At 38.6% G+C, this 25,467-nt stretch overlaps 3 protein-coding genes across 3 annotated transcripts in view; 2 read left to right on the top strand and 1 right to left on the bottom strand.

Annotated features, from left to right (window-relative positions):
* LOC139125240 (uncharacterized) overlaps positions 1-3,420 on the top strand; it is a 61,102-nt gene extending 57,682 nt beyond the window's left edge. Inside the window, exon 9 of the mRNA XM_070691335.1 lies at positions 381-3,420. Within this exon, the coding sequence (XP_070547436.1) occupies positions 381-772 (392 nt within the window). The 3' untranslated portion in view covers positions 773-3,420. The remainder of the gene's footprint in view (positions 1-380) is intronic.
* Positions 3,421-7,376: 3,956 nt separating this feature from the next.
* On the bottom strand, positions 7,377-7,814 carry LOC139125428 (medium-chain acyl-CoA ligase ACSF2, mitochondrial-like). The gene has a single exon (XM_070691510.1). It carries the CDS (start codon positions 7,812-7,814, stop codon positions 7,377-7,379), a length of 438 nt encoding a protein of 145 aa, XP_070547611.1.
* Positions 7,815-11,842: 4,028 nt separating this feature from the next.
* LOC139125266 (sortilin-related receptor-like) overlaps positions 11,843-25,467 on the top strand; it is a 71,595-nt gene continuing 57,970 nt past the window's right edge. The window contains exon 1 of the mRNA XM_070691356.1: positions 11,843-12,112. Coding sequence (XP_070547457.1) covers positions 11,852-12,112 — 261 coding nt within the window. The 5' untranslated portion in view covers positions 11,843-11,851. The remainder of the gene's footprint in view (positions 12,113-25,467) is intronic.

Consider the following 25,467-nt stretch of genomic DNA (forward strand, 5'->3'; position numbering starts at 1 on the left):
GTGTAATGATTTCAGCAAAACCAAAGACTGACCACAGTTGACATAATAGGCTTCATCAAAGAATATCCCTGTATGACAACTAAGTGAAACAATAAACTTTATATTTACTGTCATGGTAAAATTGCAATGATAAACTCCCCAAAGAAGTAAAAACCTACCTGTAATAGTTTTGCTTACATTGAGGTTGACATTAAAAACTGTTCTGTACTTCAAAGGTAAAATGGCAGTAACATTTTAATAAATTATGGATATAATCTTTCACTCCTGTCATACAGAAAATAATCTTAACAACAATAAATTTCAAAAACTAGAGAAGTGAAAACTTACCTGCAGTATTGTTTACATTTAGGTTGACCTTTAAACTCTTTGTTACTCCTCAGGTTCTAAGTGGACATTGCAGGTATTAGGCAGTAGGCAGTCTGGTACTGAGCCAGGACAGTTTAATTATCCACGTGGTCTGGCATGGCATGGAGATCAGCTTGTGATCTGTGACATAGAAAACCATCGCATACAAATACTCAATAAGAATAAGGTGGTCATAGAAATTATCAGATTTGATGGTCAGTTTGATAAAGAATTCAGGCCATATGCTGTAGCCATATCCCCTGATGGTCACTTCTTTATCACTGACATCAGTAATAACCAAATAATTGTTTGTGACCAAAACAAAGAAATTATTCAAATTATTCCCCAAAGTGCAGACATCAAGGTTGGGAGCGTTACTGTAATGGCAGCATTTATTTTGTCACTGACAGCAAAGGTAAAAGTTTGATCAAATACAACATCAAAGATGGAAAACTTGTTGCAAGAGTCAGTGATAAATTCAGTGATCCACACTCTGTAATGGCTACTAGCAACAACCATCTCTTAGTGTCAGACTACAATGAACATGTCATTCATGTTTTAGATTCTGATTTGAATTTTCTGAATTCATATCGCAATGATAGGGTAAAGTATCCATATGGCTTGGATGTCGATTCACACGGCAATATTTATATTTGTACAAAGCTGAGGAATGGCATTGTAAAACTGAGATCTGATGGACAATTGGATTGTGTATTATTTGAAGGTGTTGAGTATTACCCATGGTTCATTGCAGTCAATGATGACATCACAACAACAATTGCTGTCACAGCGTGGAAGTCGTCGTCGTATCCGTCCGTCCACCAAATCAGTGTATACTCTGTATCAACATAGATATGCATTACAATCTCATCAAAATATCACCATTTTTAACACATTTTTCACATCCTACACCCCAAGTTTGGACTAAAAATCTCTTGTCCTCAACTCGACACAGAACTTCATGTGCATCCGGATCAGAATTGTGAAAATTTTGGTGAAAAATTCAGGAATTTTTTGAAAATGCATTGAAAGCAATGGACGGTCTGCATCAGTGACGTCATCGATTGTTTTGTTGACTTCAAGTAAAGTAGGTCAGTAGGTTTTCTCCATTTTTCTCAAAATCCAGAAATTTTAGACATCAAGTGTGGGCTAAAAATTTCTTGTTCACAACTCGATGGACACGTTTATGGTGGTTGAAAACCAAATTTTAAAAATTTGGGTGAAAAATTTCTGACATTTTCATAAATGCATTGATTGCAATGAGCAGTTTGAATTGGTGACGTCACTGCAATGCCAAGTAAAGTTGGTCATGATAAGAATTTCTCAATTTTTGGTAGAATTACAAAATTTAGACATCAAGTGTGGGCTAAAATTTTATTGTGTATGGGTCGCTAGACTTGTCTATAGTGACCAAAATCCATGATGAGAATTTTTTGTGAACAAAATATGAGTAACTTTTGATAAATCATAATGAATGAATGAAAACAATCAATTGATTTGAAAATGCAATGTTTAAAATTCAACTGTTTTAATTCCAACGTGCTTTCGGACTAAAAATTGATTTCCGTACTTTGCTAGGACTGACTAGTTTCATTGCAAACAAAAAACAGCGATTTTCTAATTTTCCAAACTTGCAACAATTGAATATTTTGATTGAGATTGTTGTGTATTGGACGCTGTCCTGACAAACCATCAGATCTCAATTACACCAGAGACAAACGACCGTAACGGTTGATTTGTCAGTGAAATGTACTTGTAAAACATTACCTATATATCCTGTGATTAAACTCCTGCATAATACGCAACAAACATTTCCATCTGATCGCAGTGGTAAATTCCAGACTGTCCATGATCTGACAGTCAGCAAGTGATGGCCAGCTGGGAGGGCCGGCCATCAGCCATGAAAACTTGAGTGAAGCCGGAGTTCGGTAAAGCGCCCCCTCCGGCAGATTGTGAGATTCTTTTGAAAGAGGGCGCTGTTAAAGGCATCATGTAAACTCCAAAGTGTACACCCAAAGTTCCTGAAAGAAAGGCTGGAGGCTGTGGCTTAACACGGATACAGCCGACGATAAGACTTCCAGAATTATTGACAGAAAAACAATTTTACTTGTAAATATACTAGTCAGATATATTTTGAATATAATAAATCTGTCGGGTGAAAGCAAAAGCTGTTTTAATTGATTTACCGAAAGTCTTCTCCTAGACATTTTCTATCATATTAAAACTACACAAGGCTTGCAATATCAATCGATTGGAGAGGAAAATGGTAAATATCTGATATTATGTTTCTGGTACTCTTAAAATAAGGAAACTATCTCTAGAAGTACTGGAAGTATTGAGTTTTGTTTGCATGTTGCAATTTTGTATATCTTTTGTCACTTTTGCTCAAATTGTTATAAAAAGACGGTAAGCTAGTGCATTGTAATTTTTGTGATAATACTCTTAAATAATTATAAACTTCAGTATTGCGTGTATAATATTTTTATCCTGATACTTTATTGTGCTCTTAACGGATTTCCAAGGGTAGACCAAACCATTGTACATATTCATTGATACATTTGCAGTGCACTGTCAGTATTAACACTAGAAATTCTTGGACAGTAATTTTCAGTTTTATATGTAAAGGCGACAAACCATGTGTGCTTCTTTCATCGTAATAAATTGTACACAGTGTTATTATCCTGGAAATAGACATGTATATTTTATACCAACTTTCATTTGTATCAAAGATCAGTGTGAATATTTGTTCAATATTTTCTGTCACCATTTTTAACGATTACTGACTTATACATGTATACATGAATTACACTGTAATACAGATTAGCCATTTCGATTGCTGCTGGAACTGTTGTCAATCACTGTAAACTGACAAAACATATATTCCTCTTCCTTTTAACATGCAATTTACGTTTTTATGTAGTTATGTTTTCATATTCTTCACAGTACTGTAGCTTAACGTAATTCTTGCATTTGGTGTATTATATTCGATTGTTTTGTTTTACTGGGTTTTTTGTTTGTTTTTTGTTTGTTTGTTTTTTTAAATATGACGAAATAAATCGATCAAGTATATGAAAATTCCGTATAGAGTGTTTTTATTGCTAAAACCCAAATAAATTAGAAATCACACACCATGGCATTGGACGGCTATCCCATCTTGCTTGAAAACACTGTGAAAGATACAACTCCCTTTAGGGAGCCGTCATTATTTACAGCCTAGGGGTGTCGGAGGAATTTCATCGGAAACTCCGAAATTTCGAGTACCCCCCCCCCCCCCCCATCCCCGACAACTGTGAATTTGCTGATGGTAACTTAATCAGTTTGATTTCTTTCCTTAATTGGCTGTGTATCTTCACTTTAACATTCACGTTCACGTTCAGTCTGCTTGTTTCCAAAACTAACGTGAATGTACAAACATTATTAATGTGCCAATTTCTATAGCGTGTCGTTTCATCTCCACTATTAGCACTAATATATACGTATGTAAATGTAAGGGTAATTTCGTGTAAGAAGCATTTTGTTCTCCTTGTCCATCCAGAACTGCAATTGTCTGTCTTCACTTCATCTAACATACAGATGACATTCACTTACTTACTTCAAGCTTTCTGTTTAGATGATCACGGATGGTCCATATCATGGATGGTCCATACCATGGATGGTCCATATCATTTTCATCTTGATGTTTTATCAGTGAACACAATATGATTATTTAATCTCTGTAACAATCTCATTGACCCTTGCAAATGCTGAACTAAATGTAAATACATAACGACTCAAATGCTCTTCCAAATCTTTCCTGGGAAATTCAAAAATAATGAATAGCGAATATATTTATGAAATATTTATGTACAAGAAGGCTGGTGGTAGTTTACCGCACAGCAGGATGGATATCCAGTGGTTTATAATAGACTACAGAGAAAGTGAAACTGTTAAATGCAAACCATTAGGATTGTTATCAAATAATTATTCAAATTCTTTCCCCGACGTCGGGCAATTTTTCGAAACTGAGAAGGGTCAACTAGCAAACTTTCAGAAAATGCTATTTGCACACTTTTCTTTGACTTTTATCAACGTAACGCACGCAATAAATTATCACAGAAATGGCCACTGAGAGCGATCCCATCGCTTGTGTGAATGACGACTTCATGGTCCCTCTAATGTTATGTCTGTCTCTCTACGTTTAAGCTTATGCGTTGAATACTTTAATACGCAACTTTAACCAAGGATTAGCCCCTCGTTTTTCAATTTACATGAGTTCATTTAAAGGTTGGTGGGATTCGTGGAAAACCAATGCTTACCTGTAAGTTGATGTTTTATGGGATTTTATGTAGTCAACATAACACGAAATGGATCACATGACATAGCACTGCGCATGTGTAGCTTCACACTTTAAAGGTGAAATGAACACGTCAACAAGAAAACACACTATGATGGTTGGATAGGGAGGGCATATGATCCATTTCGTGTTATGATGACTACATGGAATCCTTGTAAAACTTCAACAGGCAAGTCTCGTTGAATTGGGGGATTCTATTACATCGTCACACTCAAGGAATCACGTGACATGATATTCCAAAGCAAAAGATGTGTGAATGAAACAATGTTTGAATGATGCAAGATGGTATGTGTATTGTCAAAATTACACAGAACGAAAATAATTGCCAGCACAACAGACATATGAGAGTATCATACTCTATTACTCTCAACAACAAAGATTTTATTCAATCTAAACCACAGGGGACACATGCTTGTTGTATATTTGTGTCTGTTTGTTTGTGTGTATGTTCTGTTTGTTTATTTATTTTTAATAAAATAACAGCGAAGAGCTGTTTTGTTAATATTTGTCAATAAAGACCAGTTTATTTATTTATTTATTTGTTTGTTTGTTTGTTTATTTATTTATTTGTTTGTTTGTTTGTTTGTTTGTTTGTTTGTTTGTTGTTTGTTTGTTTGTTTGTTTGTTTGTACGTATTTCCGATGGTTAGGGTTAGACTTAAGTTAGGGTTAGGGTTAGGGTTAGACTTATTCACTCCCTCTATATGTCTCAATATATAGAGGGAGTGAATAAGTCTAACCCTAACCCTAACCCTAACTTAAGCCTAACCCTAACCCTAACCCTAACCCTAACTTAAGCCTAACCCTAACCCTAACCATCGGAAATACGTATCAACAAACAAACAAACAATCAATAAACAAACAAATAAACTGCTCTTTATTGACAAATATTAACAAAACAGCTTTCCGCTGTTATTTTATTAAAAATAACAAATAAACAAACACAAACATACACACAAACAAACAGACACAAATAAACAACAAGCACGTGTCCCCTGTGTCTAAACTTCCATTACATTGTTGGCAAAATCAACAGCATCCTAAACTATTAGTTTCTCATCATTTTTTAAATGTTAACCAGGATATATTCAGTATGCACAAATTTCTTTTTGGCCAAAAAAAGACAACTGTGCTAACATTGAGAGTTTCAAACTTAGCCTGTTGATTCAACATCTGATGCAGTCAAGACTTCATGAATCCATCGACTTATTGAAACCTTTCTTTGAGGCACCCTTGAAATAAGAAAACTAATTGTCATTGTATGCTGCCCTCCACGGTCAGATGAAGTGTATTACTTCAATGAGGGAAAGGCAGATTTCAACAACCTTTTAAGAACAATTCATACCGATCTCCAGGATAATGTAAACCTACAGAATTTCCCGGTGATTTCCTGTATTTTACACACCAGCTGAACTTATAGTGAAGTTGTCATTGTCTTGAGTTTTTGCATGTTCACACAAACTGTATAGATGAGCGATATGAACAATGCTATCAATATATCTATTTTGCCTATCTGTCTCGATCCAAGTATCTGCTTTGGATGATTCTGGACAGAATAGTGTCTTCTAAAAGATCTATACGGACTAACAACCGTTGAAACGACAAACAGGAAAAAAGAGCTGATCAATTTACAAAGCCAAAATGTCACACTTGATCGTTGGTCCTTCGCATAGGTATCGTTGACCATGATTGTGACGTGTACATTTTTTTCTATTCAGTATCCTCAAGTAAGTTAATGCATGGGTGTTTGTACCAATCAAGCTAAAAAGTAAGAAAATGATCAATTATCTTTAAAAACCACCAGATTTGATTGATATTTGGCCTAATCATTGAATTGTTAAATTCTTTAAAGAAATGTCTGCCTAAATCTTGACGAGTTGAGTCACGTGACCAAATCTGATATATCCCGCCAAAATTTACGTCTTTTTAATTTTAATATTCCAACCGTAACCCGTTAAATTTTCTTGATTTTCTCTGCACTTTTGGAAACAACATCTATCATATTCTTTCAAAAATACATGGCACTCATGAAACTCTATCTATATTTCTTTCTGACATTCAAAACATTCATGTAAAACGTCAAAAATATTGTATTTGTTGTTTTTTGTGAAGAAATGTTATTCAAAATTCAATAATTTTGCATCTGCCAGTAGTTTTAACACAAGTTTCTATCCCATTTTACATTAATTGGTAATAATATTTTAAATATTTTGATGTTTAGCGGTTGGAATGTTCAGTTATTTGCAATATACAATTTTGGCGGGAAAATAACAGATTTTGGTCACGTGACCTGACTTAGGTAATATATTATGATAAATTTCAACTTAATCAAATGCAAAACATATTTTTGGCAATTTTCACAATTTTCTGACCAGGTCTGATTAAAAAGTATGTTCAAACTGATTTTACATGTAAGTAAGCCTATGCCCATGCATTAACATACCTGAGATGGGCAACGCGTTTTTGAACAATTCTCATCGAATAATAAATAATAATTATTGGCAAAACTCAAGCTTACAGTATGATTATGTAATTATAACTTTTATTTTATTTGATGATAATCAATAATTTCAGTTGAATTAAAATAACGGAATCAACTTTATGCTTTGAGGCTTGCGAACTTCACAAGAAGCAGTACAGAGTCTAGCTTTAAACACACAGCATTTCACAGAATGTCACACACACACACCGACAATGATTTATTTCTTCAATCTGTTAACAGCCATCTTTGTCGGTTGTCTGTGGTCGATTTTTCCATTGATTCCGTGAGGGAAATTATCAAAGAAAAGGAAGCATTTCGGAAAATAGTCGTGGTCGAGCTTTTCCTTCAATATTTCAAGTATTTCTTCTTCAGTTGGTTTTACACCAGGACGCAGTACAAGACACAGACAAACCTCATTGATAAATTGCTCATCTGTAATAGCCACTACCTGACACATTCTTACATTGGAGTGACCGATCAGGTGTCTCTCTATTTCTATAGGATAGATTTTCAAAGCATTCCTTGCCATACGTATACAATCATCTTTCCTCCCAAGGTGCTGAATTCTTCCGTCATCAAACATGATTCCAACATCTCCTGTCATAGACCATCCACTCTGAGTTGTTTTAAAGCAGATGTCTGTCTTCATTGCCATGGTAACACCGGAATACATTTGGGCCACGGACGCAGATTTCCCCTTTATTGTTCATAGGAAGTATACGGAGATTTTCGTTAACTATCTTTACTTCGGAGCACAGTCACCTGTGCCAGCTGTGGTCTATTCCGCTAAATTTGCGTCTATGCGCCCCATAGACATGATAGACGTGTGTACATATCAGTACATATGCCTGAGAATCTACACACGTCTATCATGTCTATGGGGCGCATAGACGCAAAGCGGAATAGACCACGGGTGACTGTGTTCGGAGTGCGATATTGACCGCCCAACAGTCCGGATTCTGTCATCGATTGAGTCGTCGACACTATGAGACGTGACCAGAAATGCTTCTGTCATCCCGTCAGTGTTTCGTACGTTTGGAGTCTTGATCTTCATCAGTTTGTCGAGTGTAGGTTGTTGTAAAATACTTCCTCCAATGAATGCTAGTCTCATCGAAGGAAGGTCATATGCATCTGGCAGGTTGGCTATCTCATACGCACGAGACGGATCACAGTCACCTGTGGTCTATTCCGCTCTGCGTCTATGCGCCCCATAGACATGATAGACGTGTGTACATAATGCCCGAGAAGAAAACATGATGTATACAAGTCTATTATGTCTATGGGGCCCATAGACGCAAGGCGGAATGACTGTGGTCGGATAAAGAATAGTACTAGAAGTACAACGCTTCTTGTCAAAAAACACGGTTATGCAAAGGGATCGCACAAAAATCCATCCCCAGGGGTAGGGATGGGGGTAGGGTGTCTTTAAGCACAAGGTTCTTCTTGCTATGGTTTGTTTATTTTAATGTTTGACTATGATATATATTGCTAATGAAGATTTATACCACCAACCTTTCTTTGCAGCTTTGGTGTCTTTGTCTTAGGCCGAGTTCAAAAAAGTGGTGGGGGGGGGCTGGAGGAATTCAGGGGGGATTCGAAATTTTTGGGGTAGTCGAGGGGGGGGACTTGAAAGTTTTGCTCTGCTATAGTAGAGGGGGGACCTGAAAATATTTTGACTCCCAACATTTTGATGCCGTCCAATGGTTCTAATGTTAGTAATAATTAAACAAAATCTAGAACCGTTTTGTCATATTTTATGTCTTTAATCTCGAAAAAGTCTAAAAATGTATGAATGCCATTAAATTTTCGTAGAACAAGTTGGCCTTGTAATGGGGCAGGAGCTACAACTGTTGATAATTTTTCAATATTTCTATGCAATGTATCAAACACAATTTCTTGGTGTCTCTCTACAGCATGCTGCTGAAAAACACAATATTCAGTTTGTCAACAAAGCCCATTTGTCTAAATATTGGTGATAATTGAATGATGCAAATGCACGGTACACGTATAGGCTGTGTTGGCAAGTTGAATACTGAATAGCTCAACATTCTGTAGGGAGCTACAAGAACACAATTGTATAAACTGAACAAAAATATTGTCAAAATAAAAAGTTAATACAACTACTGCCCTGCTACTACATACTGGCAGTGACAGTGATACATGTAGCTCTGACTCTGATGTAGTTTAAGAAGAGTTTCGGTCATAGGACACTCAATTGACAGTGAAACATACATCTACTTGTACACAAGATCCAGCCAGAGAGCAACGCATAGAAGACTAGGGGACTAACAGTTACCATGGATTTTTGAATTCTGGCATATGAGAACAATCAAATATTAGAGAAAAAAGATGGGGTCACCATACTTGATCTTATACAAATGTACGATGAAAAGTCAGTTTTTCTAAAATCACTTAAAATCAATATATAAAACCATTCATTTCAAGTTCATGCAGTGAATGAAATTTTCACATCTCATTGTACCAATAACACAAAAGTAAAACTTTGAACAGTAAAGACTCTAATTTAAATGGAAAAATGTGTGACTACATGGAATCTTTTATTTTTTATCAAATTTGCCATTATTACACCCAAAATTTCTGAGATTAAAACATTAATTTCATGGAATATTTTAACCTTCCAGTATTGTCAATTTTGTAAAACATTTATAAGTGGCATCTAATTCTTAGTTGTACATATGTCTTGTACTTTTGAAAAAAAAAATTCTCGGTAGGTCACTGTGCTCATTTTTTCACAGTTTGGTTAAACGTAGCTAGCTACACAATTTTCATACTCTCTCATGATTGTCATTTTGTGTGCTTTTCAGCTGGTGCCATTGAACTGGCCACAGTTGGATAAACTCAAGTCGGCTTAGACTGAGAAATCCAAAAAGTTCACTGATGCATTTAAAAATGAATCAATTTAAGAACTTGCCCTAGGTATATGGCTCTACAACCTGCTGATAAGAAGTAGTGTTGAACAATTGCGTGCAGAACGACACATTACATGTTTTTTTTTACTCTGCTTGCATTCCTAATTAAATGGGGGGGGGACTTGAAAATTTTTGAGGGTATCGAGGGGGGACTTGAAATTTTTTAGGGTATTGAGGGGAATCTGAAAAAATAAGATTTCAATCGCGATTTCTCCAGCCCCCCCCCTCACCATATATTTTGAACGCGGCCTAAATAACACTGATTGCACTGCCACTTGTGGCTGTGGTCTATTCCGCACTGCGTCATGCGCACAACAGATGTGTGTACATAATCTTCTTGTCAGGCATAAGTACACACGTACGTCTATCAAGGCGCATAGCAGAATAGAACACAGGTGACTGTGCTGATTATGAAAAAGCTAATGGAAGCAATTTCTTGACGGACAATTTGTGTCTCTATCAGTGGGTGGCAAACGCGTCGCTAGGCGGGCAAAAGTTGGCTATCGCTCCCCCCCCGGGTCGCTATGAAGTATCCTCGGAAAAAGAGCCAATGATCGGAGGCGGACAGTAATATTGACTCTATGTGTTCAGGGAATTAGCCGAGGGGCAGGAAAGTTGCAAAGAGATGGAGTGGAGATTTTCTGTTGTTGGAAATGGCAGTTGGGAGTTTTAAGTGAGAAGAGGGGCGATAGAAGATTCCTTGCATAAAGGAGTTTGGAGTTAGAGAAAACTAACGGGCGGGGGAAGACATTTTTAAATTGAATGCCGCGGTAGGAGGGGGCAGTTACGAATAGCAATTGCTTTCCCCTTAAATTGTACTCACATGCACAAGAAAAACATGTTTGAATTTACAATAAAACATCCCTATTACGATTTTGTCTTCTGTTCATTATTGTCTTCGATTATGAACAGTTTCTTATTTCTCAGACTACAGTTCCAGGGTATCTGTGTAGGAGCAGTACTCCTGATATTTTAATACAGGGTGTGCCGTACGAGTCGAAAAAATCTGTCCTTGTAGGCCTATAGGCCTATTCCAAAAATATAACCCATTGTTAGGGATTTACTCGACAAATTTGGAGAATTTTCATATGAAGATTTTCCTAAAGCATTGCTTTAAAGTTTGTTATCGACTCGTGCTTTAGGGTTTTTACGATGAAAAATTGACTCATGTTCAGGGATTTTTTAGTGAAAAACTGACCCATTCGGGCGGCACATGCCCGTACACCTTTCTATGGACACGATCCTTGCCGCAGAATGCAACGAAAGTGATGGAGTTTTTTTTAACCTTTGCCACAAAGCTAGTGTCCTCGGCCAGTTTTATTTGGCAGTGAGAGAAGGCATTTAATTGTACGAAACATGTTTGCCGCCTTATCAATAATTAATTATGTCTTATTCATCCTTTTCATAACTTAAATGAAATATGTATTTGCTCGTATTGAACATAACGTAATGTTAATTGACAATGTGAATCACCTGATTTCACCTGGAGAGAAAAAGTAGGCCGACTTTCTATGTAATGACATACTAGTACTACTCCGCGGTTGCCCATGAAAAATATAACAATTAGACACTTTTCTTAGTATTTCTAAAAAATCAAATATTGCAACATTTTCTGTTTCAGTGACTTTTTGCGCGAAACGACTTTTCGGTCATTGGACCAAGGAATAAATTTAAGAGATTTCACATTATTTTCGAACTATATTTTTAAACGCGTAGGTTTCTCTGTCCATACTTTGATAAATGGGTTATTAGGCATTCAAAGATGGCGGCCGCGATGGGGTTCGCGTTCTTGTTGTGTTGTATCGCAACCGTGCCTTTCGTCGACGGCAGACGGCTAGGTTCTGCCGCCAAGACGTTACACCTAGCAAACGATGATGGAGACCCTTGGAAAGAATATATGAGGTTCCATGCTAAGGAAGGAGACAGCGTGGACAATTTCGTCGCAGAGACCTTATCCCGAGTTGTGCGTGATACATCGTCCGCAGACGGCAGCCAACACGATGAGGGGACTGCCCAGATTGTCGTAAGTATACCAACCTACTTTTCTCATCAAACACCAAAGTTGCTCTTTCGAAATACCAATTTAAGAGTATATCTGAGAGTTTTATGAGCTTTACACAGTTTTTTATGTCCCTAGGTTTCGTCCTTTTCTCATCGTCTCGATAGACCGTACCAGGAAGTACTTGTCACCACAACTGCCTGTTTGCTTGAGAGAACTGCCGTCGAGGTCGCGACAAGCGGAGCATGGAGACTCGACTCATGTTCACGCCAACCATACGTTTAGCTTCAGGCTCATTATTACTGTATTTCGATGTCATAATTATGAAAATTAATATCGCATGGAACCATGTACAATACCGTGGAAGTGATACTGATAGAGCAAAATTTCGAAATTGTTTGTATGTGGTGCGAGCTGACAATGTTGTTTAACATTCAGTAAACAGATCACATAATTGAACATAAACAACTGTTATAAAGTGGTGACGCGACACATGTTGTGACATCGTTGTTTCGAATGTTTTACATGGCACTATCTACAATCCAAATGCCCCATGTAGTTAGTCTCCACAGCATAGCAAAGTTTCTGGCCCATCACCTCCCCGCAAAGTTACTTTCGATGTTCGTTTTGGGACCAAGTTTACCAAATTTGTGGCAGTCACCACGCGGTGTGGCGTCTGCTTTGTATTCAATAACACTGAACAGGGTAATTTAAAACATTGAGTCGTGACAATTTATTAATACTCTTTCAAATTGATCTGCTTTTCTTGCAGTCACTGATAACAATAACGTCATTTCAGCAACAACAACAACAATAATAGAAAAGGGAAACAGAAACCTTAAGGATTGCTTTGTTGATAATAACTTCCTCATACCAGAAATTGAATTAAAACTTATTTTTAGGGCCACTATATGGTTCATTTTAGCCTATATTGTATAGTCATGTTACCAAGGATTTCTCTTGATTTTCCATCAAGGCAATCACAGAAGGGAGTTTACCAACTGCATGTAATGCTGATTGGTTCCATCCCTGTGTACCTACAGTACAGTATGTTCCCAAAACTTTAGCAAAACAATTGAATTTTTTTTGCATTTATTTTATAACTTGCGCATCAGTATGATCCTGCTGTGTCACATTTTAAGTAACAAAATCAAGGGTATTGATTGTATCAAAAAGGATAAAATACCAAAACAATGTCAGATCTTCAGAAAGGAAGCTACTCAAAATCATTTCATTTGTATTCACTTGGTAAATCAAAGTTGCATTTTCATCTTGAGATCCAGTGTGTATGGTACATGTACATGCTGCAGACACTCTGTCACAGCCCCTCTGTTGCTATGCAGTGGTGGCTTCCTCTTGCCCTTGACAAATTCATGGTCAATATAGCATGGATCAGCTAGAGTTGGCCTTGGACCTTTGAGGGTAGGTCTGTGTACACTGAATTGCAGAGTTTGGAAGGTGCATGGTAAATATGGGGGCAGTGAGAGTCTAGTGTGTGGACGTGGCAATTAGACTTACAATGTACAATATTCAGACCATGTAGAGAGGCAAAAGTGGGATCTTGCTTGTACCTCTATGTCAGTTTGAAATGTTATAATATTGAAGTCCTTTACACTGTGGCAAGATGACTAACACTGTCACCTATTGAATGCTATCGAAAAGAAAACGTGAAATATCAGAGTTTTTGCTTCTCTGCAAAATCAGTGGATATTAAGCAGACACAAACTACCAGCAAAATAGACATACATGTAGTTTAGGCATGCTTTTTAAGTAGCCAGGCTGAAAGATTGTGATTTCCAAATACAATGTAATTTGGTCAACTGTCCATACATGTACATTTACAAGTAGGGAGCAACAGGACCAACATCACAGGTTTACTCAAACAAATCACAGTTCCATTGCAACATTATTTGTGACAGTGGTATACACCTCAAAGTTTAAAGTCTTGTAAGGAAATTTAAAACAGCTGCCTTTCAAATCAAGCAAAAAAAAATGAAAGGTCTCCATTCCTAATCTGGTACCATAGAAATACATGATTAATCAATCAATCAATCAATCAATCAAAAACATTTATAAAAGCGCCAGGATCAATAACCATGTTTATTTCAAAGGCGCTGAGTTTTAACATCAGTGTTCATGCGCTTTGGCAATTAAATAAGTCTCGAGTTTTTGTTTAAAAATGTTAACACTTTGGGACTGTTGAATGCCCGAAAGTAGAGCATTCCAGAGTTGTGGTGCAGTGACGGAGAAGGCACGTCCACCATACGTTTTAAGTCTGTAGTTGGGTACACACAGCAGGTTCTTGGAGTTAGAACGCAGTGAACGGTGGGGCTTGTATGGCTTGATCAGATCCTGAATGTAGACTGGGGTCAGACCATTGAGAGCTTTGTAAGTTAGCAGGAGAATTTTGTGGTCAAGTCTATACTGAACTGTCAACCAATGGAGACTGCGAAGTACTGGTGATATGTGATCTGTTCTTCTTGAACGGGTGATGATTCTGGCTGCGGTATTTTGAGCTTGTTGAAGCAGCCCGATACTGGATCTGGGGAGACCGTATAGAAGTGAGTTACAGTAATCCAATGATTAATACCTAATGTTTACTGATATTTCAAATTCAAATTGTTTGCCATGTTAGCTCCATAGCTTGAAAAATGAAATATTAGATTTTCACAAAAAATAAGCCTATAGTATGAAAACTTATTCATGCCATGAGCTTCAAAGTGAGCCCCCAACAAGGGGTAGATCGATGCAGTATCTTAAATGTTTTAACATCCAAATATCTGTCCCAGAGATGCATTCAATACAGACTTTGTGTACATGTATATCAGGAGGACAACATATGTCAAGTTTGTCATTGTGCAATCGAGGGGAAATGGAATTCATCTTTGTTTTACAAATACACTATCAAGCATTTTATGTCCAGGTCATTAGTTTTGTGGCATCCATGAGAAAGTCAGAGATAATAAGAGATGAGTTACATGTATATATACATCATATAATTTGTCTGTGTGAACATGTAGGTCATTCATTGCATGATGTCAGTCATGTTTGTCTTTCACAGTTTTACTGTTTATGAAATGTGATAATCATTCAGTGAGTGGTCTGGTCTATCTGTTAATATTCTCTCAATTCTCTCACAACCACCCTTGACTCGAGGGGTGTGATTACAATGTAATTCAAAACAGATACATGTACCAAATCAGATACTTTAATTCCCACATCTCACCATTATACAACAGACCCTTGACTTTAGAGTGTATGTGATTCAAATATAATGGTATCTTCTCAATGAGTGTAATACATTTGCATTTTGAAGTACTGTACACATAGTTGGCAGTGCCCACATTTAACTCTGCTTGCAGGGCTATGTGTTATCAGAAACGCCTCCCACCACAGCCGTGCTTAATACCATAGACTATACCACACTGACTCAGCATCAGTTCCTTGGATGAAGGTATTCACACTGAAAACAAGCAATTTTAAATCTAAAACTTGCTTGGTTCTTCATTTCAAAATACACCTACCTCATCTAGGTGCACGATGAGCATGGCCACACTTGTAAAGTTACACGAAGCCAACTTTTTGTCTCTATACGAGGAAAACCGTCCATGTCCGCTGCCATGGTTAAAGCCGCCGTTCTCAATCCCAGGATCGCGCATTAGTGGGTACTCCACCCTGTCAACATAGTATCGTTTTCATTGTTTTGCGTCAAACACCGCTATATTAGTAGATTTACAAACATAAATTCACGTCGAACGTCGATGAGCACGTCGGAGAACGTACATTTTGGCATGAGGTGTTTTCACCATACTTGGTGCGTTCGAGTTACAGATTTCACCGATTCCAGCAGTGTGTCGCTTGGCGCCGGATGCGGACAGTGTCCTCGACCATCTTCCCCCATACTGTCTATGCCTCGATCCACAAAATTACAAGTCAATATACTGGTATGCAAAAAACACGATCTGCATCGTTCAAATCTCTCAAATTCTTAGAAGTAATGTTTTATTAAATTTGGAAACATCGATGTCGAAATAATATAGAATGAGTATTTCCTGAAGATTGAACTCTGATCCTGACGTACTCAACTAGCCCAACGTAAAACTTTTATGAGGCCAAGATGGCGGTCAGAAGTCAGAAAACAAGTCCAGATCATCGTGTATTGCATTATTTGCCAATTTGTGTTGCATGACTTCGTTTGAATTGTAACCAAAAAAAGTACACAAATCAGATGCATTTCGAAAACTCGGACAGGAAATCTCGTAAATTTCTCAGACGTAATGAACTTTGATCGATATGCAGCGGAACTGCATGGCGTCGGTTATCGATAAGATGGCACTTGCTCACGGGGCTACGTTTATTCGAAGTGACGGCGGAACGAAACAGAGGAAGTCAATCACAGCCCCTAAGAGGGACTGTGGTCAAATCATCCTTTTTTTAGCTCCATGGTCAAATAAACATTTCGTTTATTAGTAGACTCACAGAGGTACAAACGACACTCCATGGGAAACTATACACGGATACCGTACCGCTTCACACCTCTGTGCCGGGGTATTGAACATTTCTTGATTTGTCATTCTGAGTTTAGCATCATTAGTTTGGCAATGACAACGCGTCTATCTGACTCCGACTCTGTCGGAAGTATTGGGATATCCTTGACCGGACACACGCTTGGCGTGATGAGCGATTTTTGGCCCGAAAACAGCATCTGATGCAGGCCGATGACGTACTCGTCACAAGAAGAAAACTGATATGCCATTTTGCGTGACTTTTGTCGTCCGATCGTTATATCCAAATTTGCCCGGCGTACCATACACATTTGCCATCGTTGGGTGTACGGTAGAAGCCACAAAACCAAACCAAACGGCCCTTTTCAGGACCATCAAACTTTCCAGTAAGGGAGAACCCGATAAAAGCTTATATTTTCTTTTTCACGGCACGTCTTGTGGAGGGACCGTGTCCACGGTTACTAAGATGTAATCGACTTGAATGTCGTCTGATCACGTTTTTTATCCCCAGCAATGCGGCGGGTAGGTACAAAAGTTGGAGAACTGTGAAGAAACTATTGCGCACGTCTTTCGACACTGGAAATCTTGACACATATTTTATTTATTTCAGTCACCATTAGCAGATAAGGCGAATGCTAATCGACATTAGGTACACATCCAGCTGACTCGTGTCTGACTTTGCACAAGGTTTGATTGACAGTGGTATTCAAATCCCAATCGGCGTCCCCTGGGTCGACGTTCTCACTGGCCACGCACAATTACTCACTAAAATTGTCCCGAAAACTTATCGGTTTAGAAAATATGGAGTCGTTATGTATTGATCAGGTATTTACCCTGCTGTAGAGCATTCCCATTTCATAAATTTTCATAAAAAACACGCAAAAAACCGCAATCTGTGGAGCTCTCAGTTCAAGCTACTCGCACAGCGTCTCTTTGCATAATGAGCGTCCTCTCATGTAATCCGGTATTTATAACCAATGGGCGTCTTTAAGAAGAAGCTCCACATTGCAATGGCAGCAGATACATACAGTTAGTTTTCAGAGCCTGTGACAGTCTGCAGGGCTGCAGTGAGAGATGTACATGTTAGCAATGCCATTCAGAGCTATGTGGCATACATCCCAGGCAGGCAGAGATAGGTAACACACAGCCCTGCCATGCAGAGCTAGGTAACACACAGCCCTGCCATGCAGAGCTAGGTAACACACAGCCCTACCATGCAGAGCTAGGTAACACACAGCCCTACCATGCAGAGCTAGGTAACACACAGCCCTACCATGCAGAGCTAGGTAACACACAGCCCTGCCATGCAGAGCTAGGTAACACACAGCCCTACCATGCAGAGCTAGGTAACACACAGCCCTGCCATGCAGAGCTAGGTAACACACAGCCCTACCATGCAGAGCTAGGTAACACACAGCCCTGCCATGCAGAGCTAGGTAACACACAGCCCTACCATGCAGAGTGAGGTAACACACAGCAGAATTTCGCTCTTGGCTAAAATTCATTTATGGTCATTATGTATTCACTATAATGTCAACAGGTTGAATAAACACTGGAGTAATATTGGAAACTATTTTGTATACAGTAAAAATATTGGAAAATCAACCAAGAAGATACAGTCAATGGGACTTTGACTTTGTCTAACTGATACTAATTTGAGTCTGGCATTGGCATTAAGTTAAAGGGTATTTGTGAATTGGTTTTTAATACTCATAATTTTGGTCACTTTTCTGAAATCACATGAAAACAATGGTGTGCTTTGCTGAAAAGTACAATCTTAGACCAGTCTATAATCACCTTTCAAAGACTGAGAGTCAGTGTTGAGAACAGGAAACGGATAGCAAGTTTTCCGAGAACCAGTAATTTTATGATTTCCGTCTTTGTCATGTGACAATAGGATTGAGTAGAATAAATAAGGTACATGTCATCAGACAGATGTCTAGCAATGCAATCCATTACATTGTAAATTGCTGTAATGCTTTCATTTTCTTGTCAGATGTGCATGAATAATGAAGTTGAATTTTGCAAAATAAGAAATTTAGATGTTGCAACTAGCAGAATGTTGCCTTGAGTGTCGATATGAACCTGTCTTGTAAACCTTTCATGTTTATTTCTTGCTACTGAATTACAAGGCATCAAGTCTATTAGAAATTTTCCTGCATTTGAGGAAAAAAAAATATGTTGCTTGCCTACATTTTCCACAAGATACTAATCAAGATTTGAATTTTTCATTATGCACCTTGAAACAGAAAGTTGTGACTCAAACTTTCCTTGAGGAAAGTTTATGCTATTCTCTTTTATGATTGGTGAAAAGATTAGAAATAAATAACCAGTGCCAATACTGGTAGTTGCAATTCCAAATGGTATCTCTTCCTAGAGACAATTGCGTTTGTGAAAACTGAATTAGGAAACCGTCATCCGCTCTGTATTTGCAACAAGTGAATAACACAATCACTATCTGCAGTAGAAAATTGCCCTAGAAAAAGACAAGATGGAGACATATTGTTATAAATGGATTAAAATGGTACCAACAATGCCTGGTAATTGAGATCTGTAGTGTTACGCCTGAAGTACTGTGGCCATTCTTTACTGTAACTCAGAAGATATTCAAATACAAAACAAAACAACCAAATTTTTAAGTTTCACAAAAACAGTAGGATGAAATCTTCATTTGCTTCAAAAACTGTCATTTAGTGCTCAAGAGTCACAATTAACAGACCAGGAAACTAAATTCTAAAAATATAAGATGAGTGTACACTGAACACATGCCTTATGTGACTGGCCCTGAATGTAGCTGTGTACCTAGATACCAATCTTGCAGTGAGCAGAGTCAATTACATTATAGAGTGACCTTTCAAACACCATGAGAGTGACCTTTCCAAACAACCATGTCAAAAAGGGCTTGGTTGCTATGGTGAGAATACTACTTCAAAAAAATTAATAGTGAAGGTTGTTTTGTTTGTCAGATACTAATCTAGAACATACTCATAAAATATGCAGAATGTCATCACAGTATTTACTCATGTAGTTTGCTTGACTGACGTTTCCATATCAACTAAACTTTCAGTTCCTCTTTATGGCCACTCACCAAAGAAATATTAAACCCAAGATATGATATGATATCTCAACAAAATTGTATTCATACACTGTAGCATGTAAACATGTACATATGAAAGTGAATGATGTCATCAAATTTGTATGATTATTATAGAATTCTTGTTATGAGAGTGAAAGTTAGAAGAAATAATATTCCTGCCATTGTAGAGTTGAAAACAAGTTGCAGCGTCTTAAAAGAGTTGGCTAAATATCCGTCATATCAAAAACAACTGATTATTCCTCAATTTCAAAACCCTGTCCTTTGTATCCTTTTGAATTAATTACAACTCTACATATTTGTTGATTTGCAAAATTGTTGAGGGTTTAGTTGGTATCTTCAGTCTTGATCAAAACAGAAATCTGATGGGTCAACTGTTATCTGTTGTTGATTTTTATTACAAGATGCACTTTGTTGTGTTATTGATGTCACTTTTCAATTACAGGCAGGAAATTACTTTTGTCTTATCTCTCTCCAAATTTCTCCAATCTGCAATTTTCATCTTTGCTTCATTAGCCGGCATGAGAATGATAAGCACAGGCAGTCAGTGTGGCTGTTTCCCACTGACTCTGATTAGAACCAGCACAACATTTGGACTGAAACAAGCAACTCCCCTCCCTGGTGGTTAGCACACATTGTGCCTTTGGCGTTGTCCCATCTTATGGTACGTTCAAACTGATGACTTTGCGTCGGCCCAGGTCCCGACCAGGGCCGGGGCCGACGTAAAAAACCAATGTGGACACGCTGAGTCGGCCCTGGGCCGACTCAGTTTGGTCCCGGTTAGAAGGGGGGGGTTCAGGGCCGACTCAGGGCCGACGCAAATTTGGTCCGACGCAAATCGCCAGTGTGGACACGTTACGTCGGCCCTGGTCCCAGTTGACCAGGCCTCCGCTATGGATCGAAGTTGAACTAGTCACACTATTCGCACAAAACAAACGATGTTTGAAACTAAAGTTACACATATCGAAAGTTTTCAATCCAGTCTTACATTTTAATATCATCCCATGTACGCTGAACTTCCAACCACCTTTGTTCCGCAAACGAGACCATGTCATTCGATTCCACAGTGCACGTAATAGACTAGAGAGGCATGTCAAAAATGCCGCGCACTGGTTATTTCTCCTCCGCGGTCTTATATATACCATATGCTCATCCCAATAAATGGTGAAGATCTCTCCGATGATTAAAAGGGTGAGTGGTAGTCATATTTGCCCTTCTTGTGCGTAAAAACACAGGAAAATCATGAACAGTAGAAACAGCGTGCCATATTCAAATGCGCCATTTTGAACTTTGACAGGTCAGAGGTCACAAAGGAAGGTAAAGTTACGTCGGCCCTAATTCTGGTACCGGTAAGTGTGGACACGGACCAAATTTAATCCCAAAAGGACAATTATTTTGCGTCGGCCCAAATTTCAGTTGGGTTGCCAATGTGAACATGATTTTAGAATACACTATGCACAGCAATCACTTTGAAAAGAATGTACACAATAACAAGCATCATAACACCACAGCTGTGTGGAATGTAAGTAGCTTAATTGAAATTGTAATCTGCTCGGTAAATTTTCTGATGAGACAATCTGGTGACAACACAGGCCTTTAACCCTTTTCCTGCCGAGCGCCCTTGTCCATTATTCTCCCAAGTCAGTAGAAAACCGCCCCATAATATGTGCCTGCAAAAGATTGGCCCTCCTGCATGTTATCCTGCCAGGCATTTTGGCAGAAATCGCCCATTTTCAGGGTAGTTTAGCCGTACTTATACGTGTTAGACTTCGATAATTTCTACATGCCCGTAGACAGGGGAAGGAGCTCAAGGGTTGCTGCAGAAAAAAATTGAGGTCACCGGCTTTGTTTGCCCCTGGGAGTGCGTCATTTTATTGCCGTTTCATGTTTATTTTTTCGGAAATAAACTCCTTCAGTATTACGTACGTCCGCTAGGCACAAACATCACCTCACTCGTCTGTTAGTCAGAGACCCTGAGGGTCATGCTAGGGGTGCAGCAGCACCGTCAAACCTGTCCTGTTTCCCCAGGGTAGGGTCAATTGAATACGTACCTCCAACGACTTGGCAGTGTAGCACAAAAACTACGTTTTTGCCGTTGTATTAACGACATGGCTGAGCCATTGAAGCACAGCTTTACGTAGTTTTGCCAGCTCAGTTGGGAGTTGGCTTACGAGTGTTACCGTTCATTACTGACTTAATCGAGTGGTCCTCAGTCAGGTACGGGTTTGTACCGACATGGCTTGGGCTGCAGCTAACCAGTGATAACCAGTCACTACCCCAAGTCTTCAGTTCACTTTTGCGATGCACGGGTGCAACGCAATATGCTTCCATTGTTCTAGCCATCGACGTGTCCACATGCTGGCAGCCATATTGTACTGCTAGCTGGTTTGCATAACAAAAGCAGTCCCTGCTAAATGCAGGCGGTATCCCCGTACATGTAGCATATTGACCTCATGTCACCTTTTGAATTCTCTGTACGCAAACAGCGTACGTAGTTACCAATGCGTCGGCAAGAGGATACGTTTGCCTGCAAACCAGAGCCAATACTTCGGACGATGGATAAATAAAAAATCCAAAGCTACGTCCATTGAATGGCATGGCCAAGGCGGTGAAGGACGTTGCCTGGCTTGAACTTGCAGAGCTGAAGCCCAGCTTAGTACGTCGGACACCAGTTTGTAATGGTATTTCCGAGTCGTTCATATCTGTTCCATCGGAGGAACAAGTCGAGCCGTCCCGTCAAAAATACGTTCTCATTTTCAGTCACGCACAACTGAATAAGTGACTTTCGTCTCGCACCATCGGCATATCTGCCAAGTCGTTTGCAAGAGGTAGCCTTCTAGATTAGCATTGCCGAGTTGGTCAAGTTCGGCAGCAATCTCTATAGTGCCAGGCAACCAAGTACGTCCAACTCCGCCAGAAAACGTCACCATGCTATCCTGCCAAGTCCGCTAAAAAGCGGTAAAAAAAACCCAGCCCCCCTCGGGTGTGGGGGACTGGCGGACAGGTTTCTGCACCTTTCCCTGTCTATCGACTCCCTGCGAACCCATTTCGAGGGGAAAAGGCGTTCCTGTCAGAAAACCTCTCCTCGGATGACCCCTAAACGCACAGGGGATAGCAAAACGTAGTGCCGTCGACTTAGCAGGAAAGGGGGTACCCAAAAAGGGCCGATTTCCACCGCGTTGGGAGAATAACGGTCACCAGTGCTTAGATTCTGGCTACACCGAATTTCAAGCGGATTTTCACCGACTTGGCAGGAAAAGGGTTAACAATCAATTGTAACATGATTGAGTGGTTTGGTATCCATGAATCTCTCCTATTTTCTTAGTTCAGTTGATATCACATGACATGCAGTAAGCCCTGACAATTTCAGCCACCAGGACACCTAGTACCCTGTCCCAAACTCTATCTGTAATCCCAGCACCTACCAGTACATTGTATTGGTTGGTGGCAAATATCAGAAGACATGTCAAGATAGTGAAAATCGTTAGTTGAGTGACAGTGGCTAAACTCCACATTTCACAAACACATAGAGCAACATGGATTGTAACTTAGGTGACAAGTCAGACAGGAAAATTGTGAAAATTTAAATTATTTTTAATGTTAGCCTTGAAAATGTTTGGGTTGCATAACTTTCTAGGTTTTCAGTGTTGAAAAAAGAGGATGAAAGCCTCATTTGTTCAATATTTTTTTTTTGAAACAGATGGCTTTGACTATGTGAATAACCGACATGTAGCATATCATATGCTCACCTTAAAGACTTCATTTTGCTAACGGCTTGATTTTTTTAACGGCAGCAACAGGTGGTGTTTTGAGTTTTAGTATTATTTTGAAAATGGATTGAAATGACCCCGTGCTGAGCTGTCTCCTACTGATACTTAGGACGTCACAACCAGGAAACTGATTTATAACAAAGTCAACACAGATCTGTGTTGATGTGCTCATGCAGAGGACAAAATATCTAAAATTTGGTGCCCAGTGAGCAGGGGCTTAGAACGTGACAGCAGATTGATAGATTTGAATTATTCATAGCAACTTAGGGAGTCTGAAGCTAAGGCTGTTGAGCATCTAATTATTCTATTTTGAAATGATTGGTTAATGTCAATTATATTCAGCCAACCTACATTTATGAGCCACATTACATGTTAGAGAAGCATCAGTCACATGAGTGAATCCAAATAACATGAGTTGCAAGCAGCATGAGTAACAAATAGGGAGTTGTAAATAAAATGAGTTGCAAATGACATGGTCTTGATATCTACTGGTACAGTAGGGCTATATGGAGCTATGTAATTTCATATATGAATTATTCTCAGCTCAGATACACACATTGTATTTCACGTACCAGTGTGTGTACATCAATCCCAGTTTTTATGGAAGGAAATAATTGTTTCTGTCTAACGCATCTCAAAAAGAAAACTTCAATTCAATTTACCAAAACTGTCAGTACAGCCGTATTTTCCATGTGGGAAGCCTCCAGCATGAAAGTATCACTGTTAATGCATAACATACATTGAAATGTTTGGAGAGAGATTGAATGGTGTAATGTACATGTATCAGAAGAGTTGTTACTGTGAACTCTCACCACTTGTAAGAAAAAGTAGGTTAACGCTTAGCCTAGGGTTGAACTTTAGTCAGTGGGATGGACTGTATTTAAGGCATTACCAGTGTCATATTTCAGGCTTGGAATTTCATTCTCGGACCGTAAAAAAGATGAGATGAAAAGCCCTTCCCTGCAGTTCAGCTGAATAGAGCCAACATGTTACACTATTCAGTGAATAGTGCATTGTTGCATTGCTAATGTGATGTCAAAATCCACACAATGAGTAAATCATGTGATACAGAATGGAAATCATGTGATACAAAATAGAAATTATGTATAGAAAGTCATAGTCCAGGAGGAATAATTATTTAAAATTTGTATGAGTTACTGAAATTACTTCAAGTGAAAAAAACAAGTGAGTGAGGGTACATGTATGTACATGTAGCAACAGTACCGGTAAATGGTGAACTTGCAAATTTGTATTTGTCAATACTGTGTGAGAAGAGCCAACAGCTAAACACTCTAGTGCAAGGACATTCACAATTTTTTGAATTTTTTTCATTGTTAATTTTGCACAGTCATTGCATGTAGCTCTATAACACAAACATCTTGAGTCACAATTATAAGACATTAAAATAAAGAAAAGTAATGAAAGTTGTGTAGCAAAGTGTTAGCAGGGTTTTACATCACTTTTAACTTTTGAGAGTCCCTGGGACTCCTGGTGTTAGAAAATGGGAGTCCTACATCAAAATATGGGGGTCCCAATTTATTTCACAAAAATGTTTTATAGTTTATCAATGCCATGGTCTTCACTGTGTTCAATTAGTATTAATTTGCATACACAGAGACAACAAGGTTCCATATTGTACATGGAGGGGTAACTATTGTGCAACACATGCACACAACTATAGGGCATATTCAACTGACTCTGTATAGTTTGAACCGCCTGTATAACTATAATGAAGAGTTGAAGACAAAAACACATTTCACTAACCTTTTTATCGATTAATTTTGGTGTTTGACCCAACTTACATTAGTTTAATTCACGTACGCGTGTGTAACTATCTGTGGCTTATCGAGTCACGGACTCGTACTACCATACATACTAGTCAATCCGTTCGCCAAGTTTGATCACATTTTTTGACAAGCACGCCACAAAATCCGCCACAAAATGGAAAGAAACCACTAAGTATCGAGAAAAAAGTTTCATGTCCGGTTTATTTCAGTTAAAAAAATGCGT

This window comes from Ptychodera flava, assembly GCF_041260155.1.
Source record: "Ptychodera flava strain L36383 chromosome 3 unlocalized genomic scaffold, AS_Pfla_20210202 Scaffold_25__1_contigs__length_14229661_pilon, whole genome shotgun sequence".
Taxonomy (NCBI): Eukaryota; Metazoa; Hemichordata; class Enteropneusta; family Ptychoderidae; genus Ptychodera; species Ptychodera flava.